Below are 22788 nucleotides of genomic sequence, written 5' to 3'. Positions count from 1 at the left end.
GGTCTACACAGTGTGATTATCGCTTGCAATTTACAGATCTCATTTAAAACGTTTGGCTTGAACATGTTCACACTATACGGACTTTATTAATACGGGTTTGCGGAAGGACGACTGAAATTAACACTACATTAGTTATACAAGTATTGGTTGACCGATACGATGTCACGGTGTTTCAACTCATTATCGACTTGTTTTCGTGTACTTATATCTTCAGATACCGCTAAAGTGTCCGATCTGTAATTTCACCAATTGTGTCCTTATTCCAATTATGAAATTTGGGTAGTGTTTATGAGCATGGCGGGTGATGCATGCATAATGAGAGACGCTCACCCTGTCTCGCTTTTCAATATTTGTTTGTTGCCATGGTTTGCTTCTTCCTAATCGGTTTACGAGATTAGAATACTGTAAACTAACTAATTTTTGTGTGCGATTTATTTTCGCAACTTTCGCGAGAAGAAAAATAACGCGAATATTAATCGTGGCGAATATGTAAAATTTGTAATTTTCCTTAATCATCTACATTGTGTAAATTAAAAAAAAACGAAATTAAATTGCCGCGAAATAGGGTACAAAGAGCAATATTCGAAATAAAGTATCCGCGAAAATAAGTTGGTTTAAAGTATCAGCAAAATTCTGTTACCTTAATAATGAAACTAATATTACAAACGGGAGCTGTAAGACAGCTATTTCTGAATACATTCTATACTGAAAAGTCAAGCGGTAACAAAATATTAACTGAAAGTTGAATATGTAAATAGATAGATTTAATAATTAACTGTCTTATGGTGTCTTGTCATTCGTTTTATATACATCACGTAACATGTAACATTTAGCGTTTTATTAAAATAGCTATACTATACTGTCAATGTCTTGTTCTGTTTAGTAACACTCGAAAAAAATGCTGAGTGAGAATCATCTTTCGAAAATATATGAGTCTGAAGTGTTGACATTAAGGTATCAAATGTACTGACAATAGCTGATATCAATTGTAAAAAGGCATGTTTCAATATCATAATACTTAGCATTTTCAGTGCTTACAAAATTTCCAGCGTCCGACGGTTTTTTTTGAATTTATCTTTATCAGGACGCACAAAGCCGAATATTTGAAAGCCAAGGATGATGTATAAAACTAAACCAAATGAAGAACTATTTACTCAAAAGGGCCAAAAAATATTAAAGAAAAGTTGATTCTAATATGACGTCCTTATGACGCCTTGTAAACAAAGCCGTGTTCTAATAAGCACAAAATATGTTTGAAACATGCGCACAAACTTAGTGTTTACATTCTCGTTATTTTCATTTATCCTAATAAAACATATACATTTTAGCAGCTTACATAAACTTTTATTATATATTGTTTATCAAACAACATATATTTACCCTGCTATTAGTTTTTAAACTAATTAAATGTGAAAGTATAATGTACTTACTCTACGCGGAGGAAACGTGAAAAGCCAAACATTTCTAAGGTATCTTCGTACGCTTCGACCTATAAAAATACAATAAGTAGGCATTACATTTAACCATATTTTACACCTCGCTAACGCTCAGTGTAAAATATCGACAAATATAATGCCTACCAATGTTAAAATGAACATAGAGCATGACATGAAGGAACTATTTCTTAAATAGTAGTATGTAAATAAGTGTTTTTTAAATGATTTGATATAGTCTGTCTTATATTGAATCTAGTTATCATTCCATTCGTTGGCTTAGTTTGTGTTTAATCATCATAGTTTGTAAAGTGTTATACCTTTTTTAACTAATAGTAATATCTTAGTTTATTTAAATGGACCGAATACTGCCTGAGAAGTACTTCATCGGAAATTAATTTACTTTAGCTAGTTATATCTTCAAATCGTATTAAAACACATATTATTTATTGATTATATTCTATGCGGATGCTTTAAAATGATATTAAAAAGAAATCAGAATGAAAAGCACGGATTATGATGCATGCGAGGGTATATCCAAAGTTCTGTGGAAATTAACTCCATCAATATTGCCAGCTATTGGTATAGCATATGAAATCAAACTGATTGAAATTTGCTGTACACGATTGAAAATCCATTGCTTTCTATTTAAGCTGTTTTTTTTTTATCAAAGCACAAACCGTTTTCTTGACAACAGTTGCCACTAATGAAGCAGGTTAACACTTAATGTACTTATGTGAAGTTCTATATTAGTCGGATAGAAATAATGTTGATGTTACAAATTGTAAAAAATTATGTATGCATGATAACTTTATCATGAGTATGTTTTAGGTTTTTTCTCTACCTTGATCCATGGATGGTAAAATTTTAGCTACGTTCAATTTGACGAGAGAAAAAAGGAAAAAAAAAAGACAAAGTCTACATATTGTAACCTCGTGCAATCGGAATAATGAATATTGCTGTAAATATTCTTTAATTGATTACATTTTCCTAATTATATATGGCAGAATATTTTATAATCTGTAATCTATGATCAAAGAACGAAATTAAAGAAATGACTTACAATTAAAGGTTACTTGTAACTTTTACCAATAAGGCTTCAAAAACAAACAGATCATATTGGAACGTGCTTACATATATGCATGTCGGCCTTGCTATCGAAACAAGCAGAGCAGTTGGATTATCCGTGCAAATATATACTTCTAAATTATATAGAAGGAAAGGCAACGTGCAGTTTCATTTGTTTAAGAAAATGGTTTGCTAGGTTCAGTGTTTTCATTTCATTGTTTTTAGAGTAAAATATATCGAAAATTGTGAAGTCAGTAAAAAACATAATGGTACAGTAGAAAACATATCTGTTAACAATAATTATAGTCGTTGTTGTTTTGTTGTAGGTTGATTAACGTCCAGTGGCAAATATCTCATGCATTTTCAGGAGGATTAAAGTCGTTGTTATAGATGCAAATGTAACTGTGAATAATTCGGCAGTATCAGAAGCAAAAGATTATATGGAAAATTTGTCATCTTCAAAAGCATATCACGTAATTGATCGTCGGGTGTCTTTGCAGTTACCCTAAATTTGTGGATCAGCCACACTGCTTGTCATTAAACAGCCTGTCTGCGAAGAGATTTTATTTCCCCATCAACAATAATTCTTGCAGCATTGGCGTTTTCAGACACAATTAGCGCCATTTGTCTATATCTGCCAAACCATTTCGGATTTTTATCTCAGCCGTTGGAAAATCGAGATGATTTGTCAGTCAGGATTGTTTCCAGATAACCGTTTTAATTGTTTATTCGTTTTCTGGTTGGATATTGTTCTTACTTCCGCATTTCATGCTATATCATTGAATCTTACAACATTTCTTGTCCTACAGAATACAGTTGGTATAGCATTTGGTATAGATATTTTAATTACCGAACGTGACTTATTCCCGATTGTGACTGTTTTGTTGAGTGTGAAACCGCATTGCTATAAGACGTGTCACGGTACCTTTCTATCCCAAATTCATGTATTTAATTTTGATGTTATATTTGTTGTTCTCGTCGGATTTTGTCAAATGTCTTAACGTATTTTCTGTTATATTCGTGTGTTATGGTATAGATAATTAATCACTCCCTTCATTTATTAGATTTTAGTTTGGTTCAACGAAATTTATACGATATATTTAGTTTACGGTTTGATTCGGAGGAAACACCGACATAGCTGGATGATACAATTAGTTATCTAATTACTACAACAATTTGATATCAATAATTGCCATAAAAGCGGGAGGTTTGGCATGCCACAAAACCAGGTTCAATCCACCATTTTTTTTCTTAAAATGTCCTGTACCAAGTCAGGAAAATGGCCATTGTTATATTATAGTTCGTTTCTGTGTGTGTTACATTTTAATGTTGTGTTTTTGTTGTGTCGTTGTTCTCCTCTTATATTTGATGCGTTTCCCTCAGATTTAATTTGTAAGCCGGATTTGTTTTTATCTCTATCGATTTATGAGTTTCGAACAGCGGTATACTACTGTTGCCTTTATTTATTACATATCATAAGCAGGAGATTTGCTTCAAGAACGACTACAACAATCAGGGTCCTCTTTACTGTTATTACATTGTTGATGAAGTGTCCCCCTTTTTTTTTTTTTTTTATCTATGTGTCATTTCTAAGAGAAAGCAGACTTCTTTGAAAATAGTTTTGAAAAGTGGGTCTTCCAGGATTTTTTCTAAATCTGTTTTCATTCTAGGGTCCATAATTTATATCTCTACCACTGTTTTGCGGGTGTCACTAATTAGCGACAAGAGGGCGAATTGGGCAACAAGAAATAGAGAAATACTAACAATAACAAAATTTGAAACTTTATAAAATAAAAAAGAAAATAATCAACTGTAATTAATTGATTTTTCTACAAATTAATTGTTCTGATAGTATATAAACTGCCTTGTCGGTAAATTTGTCAATTTGTCGCTAATTTTTTTTTTTTTTTTTTTTTTTTTTTTTTTTTTTAGCTTTTTGTCACTTATTTTTTCTTCTTTTCGTTTCTTGTTGCTAATTAGTGAGACCGCTGTTTTTGCTAACAAAATGTTCCATTTACATAAGCGCAAAACTAACTTCTTGTAGCACACCTATCCAACGAACAGAAACGGTCTGCAGTAATGGTCGTCCTAAATGTAATTACTTTTATCGTATCAGAATTTTTATCAATTATCTGTGAATGTTTCAATTCAATATAACTAAGTCTCATTTTCTATGTAACAATTTATTTTCCCGATTTCAGTGATTTATCGCTAGTTGCGGTTTTGCAGCGAACTATTTTGTTTGTCTGTAAGTAGGCAAACAACTTGATCCAACAAAAAGAGAAATACAAAAAATACCGAACTCCAATGAAAGTTCTAATCGGAAAGTCCCTTATCAAATCGCAATATCAAAAGCGCAAACACATTAAACATTGTTAAACGAATTGAAAAAAACAACTGACTTGGTACAGGCATTTCCTTATGTAGAAAATGGTGGATAAAACCTGGTTTTATAGCTAACTAAACCTCCCTCTTGTATAACAGTCGTATAAAAATCCATTAAATTGACAACAATGTGTGAACAAAACAAACAAGATATTTGCAGTGGTGCTTTACCTTTAGCAATAAGTAATATATACTTGATGGAAGGTCTTTCGAGCATATCATTTGTAATGGGGGATATATATTTAAGTATTGAACTACCAAACAAACTGTCATTCTGTAAGATCAATATATGATAAAGATAGCTTAAAAGTTTGATGAAAATCCAAGTTGATTTGAAAAAAAACTATGAAAAAAAATTAAAGATAACTATCTGAATTTAGTCTGAACTGGAAATTCTAGCTTTTTTTTACTTAGACTAATTAAATCCTTAAATTTGACAGCAATACACCGAACTTCATAACAACCTGGGATTCAGTAAGATCAATATATAACTAAGATAGCTGTACAGTTTTATGAAAATTCAAGTTAATTTGAAAAAGTAATAAACAAATTTGAAGGTGACAATCTGAAAAGTCTAGCTTTTTTTAGCCATCAATTAAATCCTTAAATTTGAAAGCAATAAACCAAACTACCAAACAACCTGGCATTCTGTAAAATCAATGTATAATTGAGATAGCTGTAGAGTTTTATGAAAATCCAAGTTGATTTAAAAAAGTTATAGAAATAATTAAAGATGACTATCTGAATTTAATCAAAACTGAAAATTCTTGCTTTTTTACCTATCAACTAAATCCTTTAATTTCACAGCAATGAACCAAACTACCAAATAACCTGGAATTTTGTAAGATCAATATATGATTGAGTTAGATGGGCTGATTCAGACCAGTCAAGACTAAATTTGAAGGTCAGGACTCAGTCTACACAGGTCGAGACTGACCGAGTCTTTGACAAGACCATTTAAGACTACACCAAGATTATCAAGTACTGAATCAGACTTATTAAGTAAAGTCGAGACCAAAGTCGATTACAGTTAAGTACAGTTAAGTACTGTCGAGATAATGTCGAGTCTAGTCAAGTAAAATCTGGGCTCGACCTTACTGGGCGAGCACAAAATCTGGTCTTTTCAGACTCTCAGAAGTTTGTAGTGTTTTGTTCACATAAAAATTGGCGTCTCGGGGAAAACAATTGTGCCCGAATTAATGGTTGAAACACATGGAAATTTCACTCACATGAACTTCACGTGAATTTTGAGTTGTTCAGAAAACATTTCAATTTTCAAATTTATCATTTTTTTTTCAAAGTTCACGTGAAATTCAGGTGAAAAATTTCATGTGAGATTCATTTCATGTGAATCTCAATTCACGTGAAATTCACATGAAAATGTTCATGTGAGTTTCATGTTTAAGCTCGTTTGAGGTGAAGTTCACGTGAGCTTGATTTCCCAATTTCATCATCAATATGTAACTTTTTAGTAACGGGCGGTCCCCTCGCTATGTGCGAGAGAAAATTTAAGTTTATAAATATCCTTTAGATAAGCAGTTTGCAAAAGTTTGAAATATACAATCAAAAGTTAATGCATTAACCGGTATGATTTTTTTTTAAGTTGGTATGATACACACACAATTGGTTTGCTTGTCTTCATCCTTAATGTCAACTACCAAACTCATCAATAAAACAACAAATGTATTGTTATTTTCTGTTTCAAAGTTTAGGAACTCAATTTTCAATAAAACAATTATCGTCTTCATATATTCAGCGACAAAGCCAGAATGGTTGATAACATACAAGAAAATAAAAAGAAAAAAACCATCAATAATTATGAATAAATAATATGCAAGATGTGGCGAATATTATATGAAGATGTTAGAACAAAAAAATCAACTTGCACATTTTGTTTACTAGTAACTGATATTGATTAAAGCACATATTGTCATCTATTCATCTATCAGATATTCATTCATTACGCATTTAATTCCTCATTCATTTATGTATTCGTTCATTTTTCATTTACATAATAGCGAAACCAAATGTACGATTTGTGTGTATTAACCCTGTTCAGGTATATTTACATGCGAGGTTGCGAACAAAAACATACATTTTAAAGTCTGTATTTGTTTCCCTGTGGTGTTTGATTTCAAATCTTGTTTGAATTTACCTTTAACTTATAATATTTTCTTTTCTTTTTAAGGTCAACACACATACAACAATTTATACTAAACAAGTTTCACCTTTGTGTGCTCTATAGAAACCTAACAATTATTAAAATAAAGAATATATACGGATTAGTATGTTTCATAACTGCTTTGTATACATACATCCAGTTTAATCCTACAATTGCACATTTTGTTGCATACTGGAAACATAGGCGGACGGTATACATTATATATTGAAGGTAAGTTAAATGTTAACTAACAAACATGTATACGACAATTAACAAAATATATGTGCATTTTACAAATACACACAATTCTTTTTGTTTACTACACATCTATGACATGTCATCATCTTCAAATTAACGTTATTACTCAACCTTAGGTTCAAATGTCAGCTACCAAACTGTTCAATAAAACAACAAATGTTTTTTTATTTTCTGTTTCAGATTTTTGGTAACGCAAGTACCTTTATCTAGTATTAATGTTTATTTTTTTTCAATAACACAATCTTTTTCTTACAATTTTTGGGATGTATTAGCATGATCAACAAGATCCGAATAGTTGATAAAAGGCAGACAACAAAATGATCGGATGAGAAAAAAAAATCAATAATTTATAGACTCAATATGCAAGATGTGGTGAATATTATATGAAAATATCAGAACATAAATCATTTATCATAATCTTCATATTGTACATTTGTTGTAGTGGAATATTTTCATCTATAAATATATCAGCCAATCATTCATTTCGCCTTTTAATCTTCCTTAACATTAACATGATTAATATCGCAATCAAATGGATGATTTTCGATATTGTTCCCGTACAGGAATATTGATATGTAACTTATTTCTTGTATATAAATGTGGAAAACGAACTAAATAAACTGCGAATAACGTATAGACTTGTTTTGACAAGATAAATACTTAACGTGTTAAATATATTTCAATATAATACAGAAAACATGGCAAATAATGACAAACGTTTCGATCAACCCTGACTTTTAAATAGTCTATTATCATTGTGTATACGAAGAATTGAGGATGTATGATATCTTTCCCGTTTTTGCATGTTCTTTTGTCTGGTCAGGTCAGTTCGGGCCACGCTAAAGATATTTTTTTAAACAATTACTCGATCGAATCCATCAAAAAATACTAATTATCTGTTCAATATAAAACTTAAGATTTAAGGTGAAATTTTGTGAGTTCAGTGCGTAGTGACTATAAATAAAATAATGAATGTATGCAATTAAACATAGGACTTATCATCAATTTGTTTTCATTGCTTAAAACTGTTTGCAGAAGTTCAAACACACATGTACTTTACTAATTAATGAGTAATTATTTTGAATATAAGACAAATTGGTAAAGAAATTACAAAAATAGCCATTTCACTCCTAAAGTGTAGGTAATTTTTTCTTATTCGATGGTTTATTTAGTATTTTTATTGTTAAGTCGTTCAATTTTACTATTCACAGACAATTTAAGTCATAAACTCTTTTTTTGGTTGCAACATAAAAGATTAACATGAATCACTTAAATACGTGAACTATGATGCAGATGCGTTTTTGTTTTAATGAATCAATTGATATAGTTTTATCAAGTATAAGAATAAACACATATAAGATATTAGAACTGGAAGAGAAATATCTCCATCGGTTTTCACGAATTTCAAAATCTGTTATCCATGTTTTTAGTTTTTATTAAACATAATATATGATTTTGAAAAAAATAAATAATCATAGACAATTTAATTTTCTTAACAGAACAGGCAATCTGCACATGGTTTGAGTCATTTTGAGAAGAGTTCCGTATGAATTGGATAAACTCGACCTACTACATCGTGCTTTGAATGCAATTTGTATATTGTAAATTACCATTCTCTGGGAAATATCTTTGTCTTTATTATTGATGTAATTCTCAGAAAAGTTAAATGAACTATGATTATACAACTATTAACTAGAACAAAATGTACTCGATGTACTGTTATGGTTGAATAAGGATATTAAAGACAAATTTTAATTTTAGAAAAAATGGCCGAATCCAATTACGATGGAGTAGAAGTTAGAATTAAAAACTGCAGCCGAGACAGAGACAACTACGATAGATTGTTGTCAGTCTTTCACACTGGAACAGAGGTTAAGCGATGTCTACTTGAACATTTCCTCCGAGGGAAAAAAATCAATTTGTTTGATTGGTTAACTAATTTGGATGAGAATTTTCTCCAGTTTGAAGATGTACAACGTGCTGTCAGAAGATCGGCTGTCATTCAAGTGACGGATTTGGAATCGAGTACTATTAACACACTTCTAAAGAATAACTGTTTCCTAATGTTCTGGAATATTTGTTTGCAAAATAATAAACTTGAAGATATTTTAAATAGTCATAAAGCAGTTCTATCTTCAATTTACGAAAATGCCGGAATCAATCAAACATTCTCTTCATTGTCTACAGAGTATTATAAGCCAAGGTTAACGACAACACAGTGGAAACTACTCTTTAAGACAGACGACCAGTCAGAAATCAACAGAGAAAGAAATTGTCACTCTATTTCTGCGTCCAAAGATATCACATTATCTAGTTTAGACAATGAGCTGAATTTTGTATTGCTATACACAATTTGTCCATTGTTTAAATCAGTCGATGTCGTCTCAGAATGCCAGATTCAAATAACAAAAATCGCAGTCTTTAAATCCGAATTACAAAAGCCTGCATTTGACGAAATATGGGACAAAATAAAAGCGCACATACAGATGATAGGCGGTCAATGTAATCTTTCTGAATACTTCAAGCATAAATGTGACACAATACAGCAAACTATATTTAACAGAACCGTATCACAGGAAAGCCGGAAATGTATTTTAGAGGACGCTTTTAAAATTCCAGATTTCATTAAGGTAATTTTCTGTATAGATAATCATAAGAATAATAATTTTAACGAATATATTAGTACTTTGACGGCAATACAAAAATCTTGAACGTTGTTCTAAAACAAATGAAAATTTCATTGCTAAATTCATGAAGCGTAGACTGAATATTGTCCATGTCTGATTAATTTGGTCATTGAATGTATTGAAATATCAGTAGCTTTCTAGTGTTACATACTTTTATAACGCGTTTTTATTTTACAACTGATGTGGAAGGTCAAGTTTACAAAGCATGTATGACACAAACTACTTATAAATATGCAAAACAAAAATTCGAACAGACCTGAGCATAGACACCATGTAGCACTTGAAAATTTATGTTTAATTTCAATGAATACATGTATTGTAAAAGTGATTATTTTTCTATATTACAGGATAATACTTTTTGTTATTGCGTACGGACGGAACTTGACAATATGATCTATGAAGACAATCTTAATTTATCAAGGACCCTGTGTGGTATCTATATATATTAATAATTCCATATGAGTTATTGGATCTAATTGTATTGTAGTTTTTTCCTATAAATTGGAGGTAACCTGATGCCTAAGAGGAGTTTTTAGTTTTACTTTTTACAATCAATCAAAGTAAACACTATTATATCATGATACTCGCTCTGTTGTCATTTAGTTATTCAAGACATAAAAAAACTTAAAAGAATGTGATTAAGTAGAATTTTTCATTTTTGTATACTTTATTTATTATTTTTAACACACTTATCTGTGTTTTTCCACATTTTCATCGAAATTAAACTTATTATCGAGAAACTGATGAACTGATGTGTTTCGTGGTGTCAGTTTATTATCGACTTTTGCGTTTGAATGGCTATTTAGTATCTTTCGCCTTTTTTCTTTAATTTCTAGCACTTTTGTTTTTTCCAAGAGAGAATCCACCTTTCAATAGTGCTTGATTTATGAGCATTGCTAATAAGTTCTTATACTTATGACTTTCTTGACGTTTCTGAGTGTGATAAATTTCTCATATGATGTCTCATCTGATGTACCCTTTAATTTAGTAGTTGTTGTTGTTTAATGTCTGTTATTATTTGTTCGAAAATTGTATTGTATAAAGAAAGGAGAAAAACAACAGTAGAAAAATTCCAATATGAATTATACATTCGATAAATGTGACGTTCGTTTTCTCTTTGGAATGATTCATAATTTTCCTATCGGGACCAGCAAATAAACTGGAGCCCGATATTTTCAGCGAAATATTTTTTTTGAGTTTTTGACGAAAGCGAAACACAAAAATCTTTTCATTTACAATTGTGGTTGTTCACGCTAAATCATAGCTTTCAAGTTGACCTCAAATAAAAGATAGGAGCCATACATGCACCCTAATTAAAGGTAAACTTGACGACGTGTGAAACACTTTAAACTTTTGATCTACAATTTTGGTCAGACAATGTTCACACTAAATTATGGCTTTCAAGTTGACCTCGAAAAAAATATAAGAGCTAACATATATCTTCTATAAAGGTGAACCGTGCTTATTTCCTGCTACAATTACGTAAATGCTTCTTATTGATTATGAAAAAAGAAAACGACGTTTAATAATTGTTTGTGTTGTATTCTGTTTTTTTTTATGTTATCCATATTCTGTATGACTTAAAATTGCTAAACACGTATAGGGTGTATTGCTCAAATTGATTACTTGCTGGACCACTCAACCAATTGAGATTTAATAATTTAGTCAATAGATACAATTATGATTAACAAGAAATCAAATATAAACATCCGCAAATATGAAAACAAATGTGTACTGTTAAACTTGAACACCAGAAAACGGAACAATGAAATGATGACGATGATTTTTACCATAAAAAAACTTTTGCATAAGCTACGTAAAACGAACTTAAAACCTATATAAAAACATCTTCGGGCACAAAATAGTTGAGATATGTCCATCTATGCATACAAAATTTTCAAGGTTTTTGGTAACAATAGTCCTCTTGCAGTTTATGATCCTTATGTGTCTTTAAATACCAATGTTATATTGATATTATAAAAGTTTAATGGATTGTTGCAGGTAGGGAAATACCAATTGTACTAGTGAAAGCAAAATACACAAAAGGTGCATATGCACTCGGCGTACTAGAGCAAGCAGGTATATTAACATAGACGATATAAAAAGGGGAATTATTTGATTTTTACGGAAATAAGTTACATCAAAATTATTAGGATTCAGGAAATTAGATATGAATTCTAAGTTCCTGTAATATTAATGGGGGAAATGAATGGAACCTAATTTTATAAAAGCTTTTAGTTATTTTTGAAAAGATGTTTTATTGTTTGAATTCTTGATATGTATCAATACATAGAAAATCAATTGGTATATTTTCAAAATAACTCTATTAATTACGTTGGGACGCTCTTCAAATAACACAAATACCGCGTTAATAACACGTTAAACGTGATAAATCGCATTTGTTAAGACAAAGAAAAACACCAAAAACACTTTTATAGGACGTTGTTATATTATACGTTAACATGAACACTTTGAATTTTAGATAAAGACAAGGATATTCGCGCATCTTTTTTCAGTAACCAGGTAATACAAAAATTAATATAACTCACTACTGTGAGTTATCATTTTAAAACCTAACGATATGATATGGGAAGCGCAAAAAATGAATACAATGTATGGAAAATTTGATTAGAACATTTATCAAATCTTATCACTAGTAAAACATGTTTTGATCTGATACGGTTATTTGATATGAACAACTTTTAAAAGACTGAACAGTAAATCATTTGGTAATCAACTGTTAGTAATTAAATACATTTCAGTCGTTTTTGGTAACCTGTACACATCAGTGTCATACTGAATAGTCTAAAAATTGCTGAACAGAACTAATTAGTTTTGCCACTGACTTCAATTTAAATTCACACTTATAGTTACTTTCAATTGTTAAATAAATTCATCGGCGTTTTTTTTTTGGGGGGGGGGGGGGGGGGGGGGGGACAAAAATATGTTTGTAAAGAGGAAAAGATCAAATGACATAACGGTTGTTTCAATGCATTACCAAATGTAGAAAATGTAATTTAATGTTAAAACATGTAGTTAAATGAATCAAAACCAAAAAGAATAGTTTATCAGGAGTTAATACAACCCTGTACATATACATATATACTTTGTTGAAATTGTTAAAATATACTTTTTCACTTTTTTGGTCTTTTGGTAAATTTTGTTTGTGCTGTATTTAGATCCCTCTACCAAGACATTTGTTTTGCATGCACACGTATAAAAAATGCGGTTTTTATCCATCGCAATCATAGGTTTGAACATTGTTTTCAATTTAGACTTGTCTATATATATAATATAATATACATTTGATAATTGCGATGGATAAAAACCGCAATTTATATATATTTATATATTTATCAACATTTATCAAATCAAGCTCTGTTGTAGTCTGTTGAAACTGGTATACAATTCAACGCTTATCTGTACTTCCAACAATAAAAATAATCTGTATATGATGAGATTCGGTTCCTACCGTGAATTCAAAGGCAACTATATATGTTTCCCTAATAAAAAAAAAACCTCAAACTGCTTTATTCATACAACAAATTCTTTGAATACGGCAGCTGAATGAATTTATTATTGTTCATATTGTTTGAGCATGCAAGGGAATTTGTGTATGAGGCAAATATTATGTGGGGTACTTATAGCCATTGTTATGCACAAACACATGTGCTGCGTCGGATAGAAATATCTTTTATGCAAGTGCAGGTATATAATCAGTATACGTTTTTGCTTAGGGGTCAGCTAAGTCCATCTCTGGGTGCGAGATTTTCTCGCTATGTTGAAACCCATTAGTGGCTAGAGCAGTTTTCTGTTCTTCGGTTGTGTTGTTGTCTTTTTGACATTTCCCCCGTGTCCATTCTCAATTTTAAGTATACATGTATTATACATTTGCACATAATAGTTTTATTAAAAAGACTATCACATTATATAATTTTCTGCTAAACAGTGCCATCTGTCTGTTACTTATTAACAAAAACGCTCGAGATCACGTAATCAATTTGTTTTATTTTACAAATAACTATTCTACCAATAACGTTTAAATCAAACTTTGATATTTGAATAAACGTTGTAATCTCAAGTAGTATAATATTTCATGTTATACATTAGATGTTTGGTCACAATTTAACGTGAATACGTAAAAATTAAGTTAAACGTTCTATTGTTAAACAATTCTCGTCAGCAAACTGAAAGAAGAACCGCTGAGTTGACCTACTATAAATTGTCCCTCTGGTATCTTTCGTCCCTCTTTTAAAGTATTTGAGAAAAAAAATTTATTGGATTAAAATTAATATAAGTGGGATTTTTTCCTTTTCTTAGGTGTTTGCTGCGGACCAAAATGATATTGAAGATACGCTACAAATGGATGGTATTTATTGAGAAACGAACGTCACGCAGTCAAAAAATGCAAAACTATTATTAGTATACAAAGCATTATATATATATATATATATATTAAGCAATACATTAACTTTTTCATATAGGCCCGGGTATCTTTCAGAGACGTCTCCGGCAGATATAGGCTCGGGAAGATACCATTGGTGATATGGCAAAGGACATGTATTAATCTTTTTATATTATAAAACTGATGTATGAACGCATCCAGGCTGATAATCCAAATTAGTTCGAACACGTGACATCTTATGTTTTATCAGCCTCGATGTGCATAAATGGCTTGTTTTCTTCCGCTCATTACACATGTAACAAAAACTCACATATTCAGGAAAGGTATATGATAAATTAGGATTGTATTCCAGTAATCTTAAACAACAACAGCTGTACGCTCGGCCCATGCGTTATGATTTTCATCATTTTGCGCATCGAATCAACAAACATGGTTACGATCATTGAAATATGAGGACATAATTCCTTAAAGTAGTCGTAATTATAACTTCCGAAGCATTGATTTTTTTAGCGGATAAGTGTCGTCCTCATATATAAATGCAAATGCATGCGCAGACAATTTCCTTTCTTATCCGTTTCTGCACTTTACATTCGGCGCAGGAATATGTTTTTGAAGCAACTATTCTATAGAGAACAAAGCGCACGTTTGAGAAAATAGGAAAGACGGATATCAGTTATCATAATGTATCATTTTTTTTTTTTTGCTCCGAAAAGACTTTATGCAATTGACATTTATGTTTACGTCTTAATACTAGTACTTGAGTTTGAAGAGAGACAAATAAGGATTGCAGATTATGACATTTAGAAGGTTAAGATAACTTGACAAGAAAGAGTAACTCGCCAATCAAATCTCTGGAAATATAACAACATGAAGAATGCAAAAAGAGTTTAAAAAGTTCCTTTTAGAAGAACAAAAGCATATTCATTTTGCATGTTTTGAACATATATTGTTCAACTAATAAACAAGTTAAAAATATTCCGTGCATGAAATACATATATTCAAGGAAAGTTGAATTAAAAACAAACATTTTGTTGAGACTGATAAGGATTACATACATTTTGTTCAGATGGTAATGACTGTCATACACACTTTCCATGAAAGTTAGAATCTGTAATTTGATTGTATTTAATCATTATCATCCTTACAGCTGAAAGTTGTATCCACGGTTGTAGGGAATGTATCAAAAATACTGTCCATGTTGAAAAATAAATTTCGCTTAGAGATTGGTACTACTATAATTAACACATATAACACGGATTGCATATTGAGAAGGCTAATCAGAGGTAACTTTCCAGACTATACATATTTACGCAACCCACCTAGCCATATCTTACCTATGGTTGTGAATCCAACAGGTCATATCTCGTTTATTTTCATTTTATGTTCAATTTATTTCATCTGTGTTCTTGGTAAATAAAATATTAACTCAAATCTTAGGTCTTTAAAAAAAGTTTAAGTTTATCACGGATCTCCGGAACACAACACATACAAACCAAAACGCAAGCAAGCATAACATTCGTTTTATTAAAATGAGGGTATGATTCTGACGGAACTCCGCCCTGCATAAATACTACTCAGTTACATCTACTTGTAGGTTACGGCATTTTAAAGAGAATTGTGTGATCGAAAGTTATTATAATATTATTTTAAAAATGTTAAAGTCTAACAATTGAACAAAAAGAAAAAGAAAACAAAGTGGTGTACTTTTCAAAGTTCATGTGCAATAAAGTCATCAAATCTTGGTATTATGTATGCATAAAGGAAATCCGCTAATTTTGTGTCTTTAATGATGTACTTAGGTGAAATTTAAAAAATATAGAATTTCAAATTGATACTATAAGTCGGAAGAGCATTATTTAAGGAACAGAAAAGGCTAAAAATGCTGATAGGTTAAGGAGCTCCTGTCGAGATGTATGATTTTTTTTAAATGACGGAAAAAGACTGACTTGGACTTTGATCTTATACATTTTATATTTGTATTGGTATTATTTTGGTCTTAAATCGAATGAAAATATTTCTAGAATCTGCTAAAAATTTGATAAACGACCTTTTATGAGCTATTGAAGTCTTATATGTAAAGAAAATTGGGTGTTATGGGGCAAAATATTTTACTCTGTATTGGAGGGAAAAATCCAAAGAAGTCCGAACATCTGACAAAAATTCCTAAACCTTAAATGTAAATAATAACACCCGTAAAATCAAAATTTAAGTTATGGTTTCCTATTCAATTGTAAAATAGTTATAGAAAATCGTCATATTTAAAGAACACGATTGATAGCTGATTACCATGCTCTGGTGATTTTGCGATAATGAATTGAAATTTGAATTCACTTTTGTCCGAAATTGACTTCCAAAGCTATAATTGTGTAAATGAATAACAAAACTCTCTCATAATTTAACCTACACGAAAGTGTAATATTATTTAACTGAAATAATTGCTACAAATTGAAAGGCTAGCAACGACATTAGGACTAGTATTTAGCAAAAGGTAGGTGTTTATAAATATAAATAAGTTTTATACAAAACGTGTACAAGTAATAAAAATACCTGACTTTCTTTCGAGTACGGTTTCAATATTTACAATACATATGTTAAAACAGTAGAAGTGTGGCCCAAAAAATCCCTGTCCGGCTTGAAATAAGAAAATTCAAAATTTACAATGGAATACTTCTCAAATGTAATGCAGTTACATTACTTCAGGTCCTTTATTTTGTTATGTTTTAACACACATGATGTGTACCGGCAATGTTAAAATTGTTACTTGTTTTCCCAACATAAATGTAATATTATACATGTATTTTAAAAAAGCATAACTTTCCCTTGCTTTTCATCATTGATCCATGACATTTTATCTTCTTGGAGGAACAGTAGAACCCAATCATATTTACAATATCGGAATCCTACTCGTTCTGTGGCAAAAGACGATTTATACTAGTCTATCTCTGTCATTGCGTAGAAGTTCTAAAATTGTAAGTGTATAATGCGGATAGGGTGATTTCCCGTAGCATTTCGGGAAGTCACTTTAAAACTGACAGACTGACCGTGTTTCGTAATATATAGATGAATTGTGTACTTGTTGCCTTAGACTCCGTTTACTAGATTTCAAAATCAAATCCGGGCGGCGAGTATGTTGCCATTACAAAAAGGTTATTTTTCCAAATACCCAACTCACCTTATATTTCTTGTGATAGTCAAAATTCGTTTCCTTGATGTGTCCAACCCACTTCCGTATTTCAATATCATTTCATGTTTTCCGCTTCAATTTAGCAAATCAGTACTGCTAATAAGGCTGATGTGTAATGACTTGTAAAGAACGAAAAAAAAAAGCGTGGACCGAAACTCAATTTGTTTGTAGTGTCTTGGCACTATAAATGTGAACACGATCACGTAACCATAGAACCTTAAATGACTGTCATCTTTGATTGATGAAGCTCGATGCGGGATGTCTTCACGTTCTACGAAACATGAATTCCAAACTTCAGTTTTAGCATATTTTTTTTTACATCCTAGACATATAGACTGATGATAATAAGAATAAGGAATAAGAGAAAGCTTATCATTAACACGTTGATGTTAAAAATTCTAAAAATTCAAAACATGTTTGAGCCATACAGTGAAATATACATTGGTAAGTTTTAGTTTATTTTTTTATTTCACTTACTATAGGCTGCTGACAAAACAAGTAAAAGTTCTTATCGATTAAATAATGAATGTTCTCAACCAACTAGCTATAGACATTCACACTTATTCAAATTTAAAATGTACAATAGAATATTGTACATGCACTTTATATGTACTACTGAAAATTTTAATTAGATTTGATATAACCAAAAGTAAATGGAAGTCTTAGTTAGTCATTGTTTAATCAACCATTTTTAGACATACGAAAATGCATGTACCAAGTCAGGAATATAACAGTTGTTTTCCATTTGTTAGATGTGATTTTGCCATTTCATAGAGGACTTTCCGTTTCGAATTTCACTTGGAGTTCGGTACACTACAAAGGTCCAAAAGTCTGAAATGATCAATTTTGTCTGAATTTGCATGAGTTTTTACTTGACATTCTCTCGTAGTCTGAAATTTTGTAAAAATTCTTGACAACGTCTGAATTTGACATAAATAAGTACTTAATTTTTCTTGAAATATGTCTTGACAGTATCAACATTGTCTAAAAATTTCTCGATACTTTCTCAACAATCTGTCTTGATTAGTCTCGACCAATTCTTGAATGTCTTAAACTTGTCACGATAAGTCTTGACATTCTTAATGATGCCTGAATATGTCTTGACACATTCTCAACAGTCTTAAAGATGTCTGAATATATCTCGACACATTCTTTACGGTCTTATGAATGTCTCGACACTATCTCAACAGAACAAATTTCGCCTGAATTGTGAAGCGATACATTCCTGACAGTTTAAACACTTTCTTATGCTGTTTATACTCATTTCTATTACCGCTAAAATAAACTTAGAAGAACTAGAATGAAATTATACATTGTTAATAATAGTAAACAACATTTTAGACAATAATTGTTTATTTACCATGGTAACATTGAATATTATACATGAAAAATGAAATATGTCTACAGTATGGATTATATCATCATTTAGTAATTATTTATAATATTTATAAATCAACATTTGTCGGAAAAATTTTCAAATCCACATTTAAATTGGTTTATATCAACATACTCACATTTGTATTTAATACCCATATTTTTAAATATAAAGGTATTTACATGTCCAATATTTGCTTTTGTTGTAATAAGTGTAACTTGAAGTAACAGTATATTCTATAAACATGATAAAGAGAAATAAAGCAAAAGATATATCATGTATATTTAAGGAAACATGAATTCCAAACTTCAGTTTTAGCATATTTTGTTTACATCCTAGACATATAGACTGATGATAATAAGAATAAGGAATAAGAGAAAGCTAATCATTAACACGTTGATGTTAAAAATTCTAAAAATTCAAAACATGTTTGAGCCATACAGTGAAATATACATTGGTTAGTTTTAGTTTTTTTTTTTTATTTCACTTACTATAGGCTGCTGACAAAACAAGTAAAAGTTCTTATCGATTAAATAATGAATGTTCTCAACCAACTAGCTATAGACATTCACACTTATTCAAATTTAAAATGTACAATAGAATATTGTACATGCACTTTATATGTACTACTGAAAATTTTAATTAGATTTGATATAACCAAAAGTAAATGGAAGTCTTAGTTAGTCATTGTTTAATCAACCATTTTTAGACATACGAAAATGCATGTACCAAGTCAGGAATATAACAGTTGTTTTCCATTTGTTAGATGTGATTTTGCCATTTCATAGAGGACTTTCCGTTTCGAATTTCACTTGGAGTTCGGTTCACTACAAAGGTCCAAAAGTCTGAAATGATCAATTTTGTCTGAATTTGCATGAGTTTTTACTTGACATTCTCTCGTAGTCTGAAATTTTGTAAAAATTCTTGACAACGTCTGAATTTGACATAAATAAGTACTTAATTTTTCTTGAAATATGTCTTGACAGTATCAACATTGTCTAAAAATTTCTCGATACTTTCTCAACAATCTGTCTTGATTAGTCTCGACCAATTCTTGAATGTCTTAAACTTGTCACGATAAGTCTTGACATTCTTAATGATGCCTGAATATGTCTTGACACATTCTCAACAGTCTTAAAGATGTCTGAATATATCTCGACACATTCTTTACGGTCTTATGAATGTCTCGACACTATCTCAACAGAACAAATTTCGCCTGAATTGTGAAGCGATACATTCCTGACAGTTTAAACACTTTCTTATGCTGTTTATACTCATTTCTATTACCGCTAAAATAAACTTAGAAGAACTAGAATGAAATTATACATTGTTAATAATAGTAAACAACATTTTAGACAATAATTGTTTATTTACCATGGTAACATTGAATATTATACATGAAAAATGAAATATGTCTACAGTATGGATTATATCATCATTTAGTAATTATTTATAATATTTATAAATCAACATTTGTCGGAAAAATTTTCAAATCCACATTTAAATTGGTTTATATCAACATACTCACATTTGTATTTAATACCCATATTTTTAAATATAAAGGTATTTACATGTCCAATATTTGTTTTTGTTGTAATAAGTGTAACTTGAAGTAACAGTATATTCTATAAACATGATAAAGAGAAATAAAGCAAAAGATATATCATGTATATTTAAGGAATTACTGTAATATTTTTTCTGTCTATGAAGAAATAACATCAAAAATGTGGTGCACACTGAATAACCCGTGTAGCGGGTTATTTTAATGTGTGCACCACATTTTTTATGTTATTTCGAATAGACAGAAAAAATATTACGGTCATTCCTACTTAATGTTGATGACGTCAAGGTCACATGACAAAATTATGTCTATGAGCTGATAAACATAGCAACGTCATCCTATCAGAAGACGTGTTACATCCAAAATTAAATTATTGGTCATGATTTGTAAAGCTCAGAATAATCAAGTAAATTTAAGACACAATTAAAAATGTTCAGAATATGTCAAGCCATACTGAGAAAAAAAGATAGTCTAGAATCTGTCGAGAATTTCAAGACAGTATTCAAATTAGGAGAATTTGTCAAGAAATTTTAAGACCATATTTAGAATGTCGAGAATGTGTCTACTAAATTTCATACAAATTTAACATAAATCGGAAATTGTCAAGAAAAGTTAAGACATAAGTCATACTTTTTGAGAATGTCGAGTAATTGTTCATGCATATTGAGACAAAAATTGGTCTTTTCAGACTTTTGGACTTTTGTAGTGGTATTTGTTGATATTTTACATTTTAATGTTTTTGGTAAGATAAAATCAGCTTTCATTGCCTGTAATAGTCTATTCTCCAATTTTATATTTGACCCTGTAGTAAGAGATCAATCTGTTCCAGTTGTTATCTTTAGGAGCGATATACATTTACTTTGATAGCGGAAATCTAGCAGACGGATATATTTGTATGATGTGTATAATCTGAAAGTGTATTCAGTCTTTTTAATACATGTAATCCCCTATACTAACAGGAAGAAGACGAACACACAAATTGTAAAGACTTTTTTTGATTTGCAGACTTTGCCCCTGAGAATGCACTGATTAGGAAATATTTATGCGCCTCTTTATTCTGAAGTAAAATTAAAACATTTTACAGTGTCTTGTATTACTGTATTGTATAAAACAAAATTCTAACGTTTAAAGATATATAATATGACTTCTTTATTGTCCGGAACAAGCATTTTCTATTTGGTTGGCAGTCATGCTCTGTTCCAGTTGTTCGTTTCAAAAGACAATTATTTCTAACAGACAAAGAAAAGAATATAGACATTGTATTATTTTTACTACAATTTATACAAAGTACTGATATACACTCTCACAAATTATTTATTTATTTGTTAAATTATAAAATTTTGTTTGGTAAAAAAACAACATTAGTTCACATGTAAAACTTAAATAATAATTATAAACCAATGATATGAAACTAAATATAAGAAATCCGAAAGTATTAACATTTTAAAAAGCAGTGAACCTTAAACAACAAACAAACAAAAAAATACATAAGTATTAGCAATTTGTGTACGTAATTCTTTGTATTGAATTTGTTACAGGATGGCAGAGAATAAAATATGTGCAGGTTGTCTTAGGGAAGGTGAAAATAACAGCGCGCAATCATGGTGCAGTAATTGTAGTGAACCTGTCTGTTTGGAATGCGCAAGATCCCATAGGAAATTATCGTTTCCCCATAGAGTTATTCCAATCGAGAATGTACAAGGACTCAGTTCAGAGATCAACGATTTGTTACAAAGTTGCAACATACACCTCAATGAGAAGATTATCCTATTTTGCTGCCAGCACGATAAAGTGATTTGCGAAACGTGTCTGTCTGAAACACATCAAGAATGCAAGTCTATAATGTCAATAGAAAAGGCATCGAACGGCATAAGAGATAGCGATACCATTGCAGATCTTCAGAAACGATTGTGTAACTTGATTGAGGTATCAGAGGGGATACTAAGAAGTCAAGTGAAGAATCAAGATGATGTGAAGGAAAGCAATGACGAAATCAAAATTGAGATATCAAAGATGAAGACAACATTGATAGACCACTTAAACAAGTTGGAGGAAAGGCTAAATAAGGATTTAGATTTAAAATTTAAAGAAAGTCAAGAATCAATTTTAAAGGACAGACAAGAGATTCAGTCTATTTTAGGATCAGCAACTTCCTGGAAAAAGGATATAGATTCTCTCCACCCTTATGCAAATGAAATTCATTTGTTCCAGGCTGTAAAAAAATTGGACGCTAAAACTAATGAACTAGAACTGAAAATTCGTGATATTCAA

At 30.5% G+C, this 22788-nt stretch overlaps 1 protein-coding gene across 1 annotated transcript; it reads left to right on the top strand.

Moving 5' to 3' along the window:
• The first annotated feature begins 7093 nt into the window (after positions 1–7093).
• On the top strand, positions 7094–22070 carry LOC127718736 (uncharacterized). The gene is made up of 6 exons (XM_052224791.1): positions 7094–7278; positions 8805–9935; positions 10340–10424; positions 11994–12071; positions 12475–12515; positions 22056–22070. Exons 2-6 carry the CDS (start codon positions 9072–9074, stop codon positions 22068–22070), a joined length of 1083 nt encoding a protein of 360 aa, XP_052080751.1. The 5' UTR covers positions 7094–7278; positions 8805–9071.
• The last annotated feature ends 718 nt before the right edge of the window (positions 22071–22788 follow it).

The sequence above is a fragment of the Mytilus californianus genome, unplaced genomic scaffold (assembly GCF_021869535.1).
Source record: "Mytilus californianus isolate M0D057914Y unplaced genomic scaffold, xbMytCali1.0.p SCAF_10, whole genome shotgun sequence".
In the NCBI taxonomy this organism is placed as follows: domain Eukaryota; kingdom Metazoa; phylum Mollusca; class Bivalvia; order Mytilida; family Mytilidae; genus Mytilus; species Mytilus californianus.
The sequence above is the reverse complement of the archived record's forward strand: the minus strand, read 5'-3'. Positions and strand labels throughout refer to the sequence as shown.

What these genes read in the sequence shown, in the direction of transcription:
- LOC127718736 (XM_052224791.1), top strand. Translation starts at nt 9,072, where the DNA reads ATGGCCGAATCCAATTACGATGGAGTAGAAGTTAGAATTAAAAACTGC. An exon ending in TTTATCAAGGACCCTGTGTG is followed by an intron (nt 10,425 to 11,993) that starts GTATCTATATAT and finishes GGATTGTTGCAG; the next exon opens with GTAGGGAAATACCAATTGTA. An exon ending in CGGCGTACTAGAGCAAGCAG is followed by an intron (nt 12,072 to 12,474) that starts GTATATTAACAT and finishes TTTGAATTTTAG; the next exon opens with ATAAAGACAAGGATATTCGC.